Source organism: Rhinichthys klamathensis, unplaced genomic scaffold (assembly GCF_029890125.1).
Source record: "Rhinichthys klamathensis goyatoka isolate OS25496 unplaced genomic scaffold, OSU_Roscu_1.1 h1tg000682l_1, whole genome shotgun sequence".
Taxonomy (NCBI): domain Eukaryota; kingdom Metazoa; phylum Chordata; class Actinopteri; order Cypriniformes; family Leuciscidae; genus Rhinichthys; species Rhinichthys klamathensis.
In genome coordinates, this window is record NW_026607113.1 from 435,169 (window position 1) to 441,149 (window position 5,981).

Genomic DNA, 5,981 nt, shown 5'->3' on the forward strand with positions numbered 1-5,981 from the left:
CACAAGAGCTGTTAGTTTTGAATGATGTGTGTAATGTAGAGAAATGTGTTTAGAGTTTTGCAAATAGTTTGTTTTTCAAATGCAAACTGAGTGCAAAGCATATAATGTCCTTGTATTTTTGCAGGCTTGGTCTAAAGATTGGGTACATGAGTGAATGGTTTCACTGAGTGAGCCTCAAATTCCACTTGTAGTGTTTTAGCAATTTGAAAAAAACTGTCAACAAAATGACAAATGACACCTTAACACGACCAAAATGAGCGTGTCTACGCGTTCAAAAGAAACACGTAAAAAATTGCCGCGGACAAACACTTCGTGTTGACGCGGTCAAATTTCACGCGTTTCGTTTAAAGACTATTACGATCGCGTTACGTAGAGATCAGGCGTCGATTGCAAGTGACGTCACTTGCAGAGGAAGCGCTCGTGTCTGAGAGTGCAAGTGACGTCACTTGCAGAGGAAGCGCTCGTGTCTGAGCGTGCAAGTCCGAGAGTGCAAGTGACGTCACTTGTCTGCAGCCAGACGCTATTGGAATCCCAACACGTAGTTATCCTTATATGGACATTTTCCTGTTTGACAGTGTTACGTCACTGCGTGACGCGTGAGCAGGTGCAGATGCTGAGACTGGCGTGGATAGAGACGCACATTAAAATGCACTTGATTATATGCGATCGCAAATAATATAATCATCAATATAATAATTACAACTAGAAAGTTGGTTCAATGTCTTTTTTTGCCTTTCTTTCACTCCCTCATTTTCGCATTAGCTACTCAAGAGTTTTTGTAGCTGAATTACATGACAACAGTAGGCTACTGTAGTGTCGAATATGAGCATCAGTTTGCATGAAATAATTGCGTTTTAAAATAAGTCATACATTATTCAAAAGGACTTTATGCATATCAGGGTCCATCAGAATTTTATGAATGAATATGTGGGCAAGCACCACGTCTCGTCCTCTCAGGGGTTCGCCATCGATTCAGCGCGCGCAGCTTCACTACAGTAACATCTGTTCCAATCGGCATTTTACTTGGATATGGATTAAAGAATAACAATTCATGTAAAACGCTCACAGAAAACTATTTTTCTTTGCATGTCGTTTAGAGCAGCTCCCCAAACGCGGAATGGTACGGCCCGATTCATTCATAAAATTCAGGCGGACTATAAATAAGAGCTCGCGGAGCTGAGTGTCACTGACCAGGTTTATAAACCTGGAGAGAGCGACTGCAACATCACGAAGCGAGGGATTCGGACCAGAAGAGCTGGAATCCTGTCAATAGTTGTGTCTGTTTGCGCTGGAGAAATGTTCCTGAGCAAAGCTAATTCTGATCCGGATTCCTCGTCCTCTTCTGCCGGGGACGCGCGCGCGCACAGACCGATGGACAGCAGCAGCACACAGGTATGATGCTTTCACTTTCATCCATACATCATCATAACATCCACGCCATGATCGATGCATGTGGTTCAATATCTAATACATAATACAAATGCATTATTGGAGACTATATTGTTTCTTATTTAAACATTTAAGGCTATTATTCTGAAGTGTTATTAAATATTTTTTTTAAATTAAATAGGCTATAGCACACTATTGCAATGTTGGTGCTTCATCTGTTTATCAGATGTTGAATGTGATGTTGTGTTGCGCATCCTTTGCAATGCAGTGAAACATGGTAAAGCATTGTAAAGATGCAGCTGTTCATTGAAAAAATAAATCCAGCGAGGAGAGCCCACAGCAGCTCTGCGTAAGCATTGACGTCAGAGACAATGCAAAAGTTAAATATTGATCAGGAGGCTATTTTTAGATGCTCGAGTGTATTTAAAGAAAGAGTCATAAGTGCAAACTTTTTTCTTTTCTTTTTTTAAGTCATGCATTAATAAGAGACCTGGTATAAATAAGTGTTGTGTTGTTTATGTAGCTATAAGATATGTTTCCGTCGCATCATCGCAGGGCTCGTGCGTGGATGCTGAGTCTCCGGGCTCGTTCGTTCCGACGGTCACCGCGATCTCCAGCACGCCAGACCTGCAGTGGATGGTCCAGCCCACGGTCATCACGTCTGGGTCTCCGTCTCTGGGAAGAGCCGAAAGCAACGAGCCGGCAAAGAGCAAGACCGCTGGGAGCAAGGGGAAATGCGCTGGCAGAAAGAGCAAGAGCGAGCAGGTATTTCTGCGTGCACTGCATGTCTGGCACGCGTGCTGGTCTGTGGCTGTGAAGCATGTGCCTGCATGGGATGGGATTGATGGGGATGCAGCTCTAGCTCTGGCGTGTTGCCTAGACCAGCAGCATCCAATTTATATTCAGGTCACAGCGAGTCTGCAACAATAGACTATTTTTAGACGCATTGCAGAGAAAGACGCTTTTGCCATTGCGTGAATAATTGGCGATAGAAGTCAAGCATTTTAGCGAGGCGCGCACTGATTCTTCGAGATGACAAGTGCAATTCATCTTGCTTTGACTAGCTCTCTCCGGAGGAAGAGGAGAAGAAGAGGATCAGGAGAGAGAGGAATAAAATGGCTGCAGCGAAGTGTCGCAATAGACGGAGAGAACTCACCGACACCCTGCAGGCAGTGAGTACAGACACCACACCACAACATGACCGAACAGCTACAGTTCATCCAAACACACGAACACTCTTCTGTCTCTGTTTACTCACCCACTATTGAAAAAATGAACACATACGACGCTGTTTTGCGCCACAAAATGTTACATTGTAGGCCCAATGTTGCTATTCTGAATGTTCTCTGAACGTTCGAAACTTATTTTTCTTCCCGGTTATTCGAACGTTACGGAAACATTCCATTTGATCATTTTGCAAACATTCTGGGAACGTTACTTTGGAATGTTCTGAAACAGTTAACATCTAGCAAATGACAGATATAGGCTAATAAACCTTCCATAAACCAGGATATGTATAAATAATGTTTTAGTGCCTTTACGTTTTGAGAACATACTTGACCCTGATGAACATTCTATGAATGTCACTGGAAGAACGTTTGTTCGTAACTTTGCGGGACCAGAACATTAAAGTTCTGAGAACGTTCCTGATGGGATTGTCCAAGGCTTCTGAAGACATATGATGTACATACCAAGAACAGACCCAAATTTAAGGTTAAGTATGAAATTGAAAATAATTATTGTTTTCAGACATTCGCCCAAACTCTTGTCATTGGTTGAGTCACAGATGTTGTGTGGTTCAAACAAACAGAGCAATATTTACGGGCTTATCCACCTTTATTTTTAATGTAAGAGCTTAACTTGAATGTGTGAGGCATCCAGTGTCGTCCACATGGTCAAGATTTTCACATGTGGGCGAAACGCTTCCCCATGCAGGCTTTGCATCAGGGTTCGAGTTGGTCACACTAACTTACTCCGTTGATCAATTGAAAGATGCTTGGTCTGTGTGAGCAGTGCTTCATAAACGCCACACTATTGACCCTTGGACCCATGGACCCTTTTTTCATTTGCTATTGGGGCAAATGGGAACGCAAAAATTATATTTGCTGTCGTCTCCCATTCACCACTCTAGACATTTACCCAACTATGACGATTTCACCTTCTGAGAAAGCCGGAAATGTGAATTTTTGCCCACCAAATTGTGCTGACAATTCGTTAATGTGAACACACCCCTTAAATGTTAACTTGGATTAAACTGCTTGATTCATAAACATTTATTTTACAATCTCTTTATGAAGGTTTTGAAGCATCAGAGTTTTGGGTGAACAGACTTTCAATCTCTCAGATTTCATTAATATCTTCATTTGTGTTCCAAAGATGAACGAAAGTCGTACAGGTTTGGAATGACATGATGGTTAATAATTAATGACAGTGATTTTTGAGTGATTTTAAAGATCACTTTAAGCCATAAAGGTTTGGAACGACATGAAGGCGAGTGACTTATTTTTGGGTGAACAGCTCCTTTAAATCTGTCCGTTTGTGGATGAATAATCCAGTTTTGTTTTCTCCAGGAAACAGACCAGCTAGAAGAGGACAAAGCGGCCCTCCAGACTGAGATCGAGAACCTCCTGAAGGAAAAGGAGAGGCTTGAATACGTTCTCGCCACTCATAAACCTCTCTGCCAACTGCCTGAAGAGCTGGACTGCCTGTTTCCAGAGTCTCCTCAGCCACTTCCAACTCCCGAAACGGCCAGCAAACTCCCAGAGGAAAGTCCGCAAGACGCCTCCTCCCTGCAGGACTTGGAGATCCCAACAGTGCCGTCCACCGCGATTTCTGGGAACTCCAACATCTTGTTGTGCTCCAGCGCCGAGGTCAGTTTGTGTGACCTCGAACCTTCTCTGGACGTCAGGGATGAGTTCCTCTCCTCCGTCGACGAGGACCGGGTCTCGGCTCGCTCCGTCCCCGACATTGACCTGACCGGCTCGCTGGGCATCACAGACTGGGAAACCCTATACAAGTCTGTGGCCAATGACCTCGAACCTTTGAGCACCCCTGTGGTGACCTCTTCCACACCTTCTTGCAGCAACTATCTGTCTGTGTTCACCTTCGCCTGCCCCGAGCTGGACTCCCTGGCCGAGGGACTGGACGGTTGCAAAGGTGGCGTGACCAAAGCAGAATCTGGCGTCGATATCCTCAACTCTCCAACCCTTCTCGCCTTATAAATGCAAGTGTAGATGATGTAATGTCACGATATTGTTCTTAATATCTATTGGATATCGCAGTGTTATGACGTCCAGATGTGTGATGTTGGTGTGAAGCCTGTGGAAGTTTGTTTCCGCCACGGAATAAAAAATGTAAAAGGTAATTGCGACTTTTTATCCCACAATCAGGGTTGCAAGGTCTGCACAACAAAACCTGCCCAATTGCAAATCAAATCTAGCCTAATCATGGCCAAAACAAGCGGCCAATCATGTTCCAGAGGGGTTTCCCGGTAATATTTGTGCGGTCTTTAAAAACTGGGCGGCAACAGTGTAAAAGTAGCCCACAATTCGGACACTTTTTTACTCACAATTGCGAGTTTACAATGCTTTCAAATTGTGAAATATAAACTCGCAATTGCGAGTTTTATTGTCCAAATGGCGAGATACAAACTCGCATTTCTGAGAAATAGCCACAATTCTGAGAAATACAGTAAAGTTATAAACCCGCAATTGGGAGTCATAAAGTCTGAATTTGCGTAAATATAAACTCACAATTCTGAAAAAGGAAAAATGACCTTATATCTTGCGATTCTGACTTTATATAACACCCAATTGCAAATTTATAACTCACATTTCCAAGGAAATAAAGTTGCCAGTTATAAAGTCAGAATTGTTAGTTTATATCTTGCGATTCAGTTTTAATTTCTCAGAATTGCGACTTTATATCTCACAATTCAGAAATTTTTACTATTAAATTTAGTTTTTACTAGTTAATTGGTCAATTCTGAGAAGAAAAGTCCCCTTAAAACTCTGACTTTATAACTTGCAATTGCGGGTTTATGTCTATGATTCTGACTTAATATCTCACAATTCTCAGAAATAAAGTCAATTGTGAGTTATAAAAGTCAGAATTGTGAGTTTATATCTTGCAATTCAGACGTTAGTTCTCACAACTGTGAGTTTGTTTCTCAGTTCTGAGAAGAAAAGTCCAAATTGCGAGATGAGAAATCATCAATTGAGACATTTTTACTATTAAATTTAGTTTTTACTAGTTAATTGATCAATTCTGAGAAGAAAAGTCCCCTTAAAACTCTGACTTTATAACTTGCAATTGCGGGTTTATATCTATGATTCTGACTTTATATAACACTCAATTGCGACTTTATATATATCTAGCAATTCTGAGAAATAAAGTCAATTGTGAGTCAGAATTATGAGTTTAAATCTTGCAATTCAGACGTTAGTACTCACAACTGTGAGTTTGTTTCTCAGTTCTGAGAAGAAAAGTCCAAATTGCGAGATGTAAACTCACAATAGCGAGATTAAAAACGTCACATTTGTGAGATTTAAAAAGTCGCAATTACTTTTTTTTTTTTTATTCCTTTGCGGAAA

At 41.7% G+C, this 5,981-nt stretch overlaps 1 protein-coding gene across 1 annotated transcript; it reads left to right on the forward strand.

Annotated features, from left to right (window-relative positions):
• Positions 1–835: 835 nt before the first annotated feature.
• fosaa (v-fos FBJ murine osteosarcoma viral oncogene homolog Aa) lies at positions 836–4,797 on the forward strand. Its single transcript, XM_056241906.1, has 4 exons — positions 836–1,392; positions 1,945–2,154; positions 2,454–2,561; positions 3,960–4,797. The coding sequence occupies exons 1-4, from the start codon at positions 1,297–1,299 to the stop codon at positions 4,608–4,610; spliced, it is 1,065 nt and encodes a 354-aa protein (XP_056097881.1). The 5' UTR covers positions 836–1,296; the 3' UTR covers positions 4,611–4,797.
• The last annotated feature ends 1,184 nt before the right edge of the window (positions 4,798–5,981 follow it).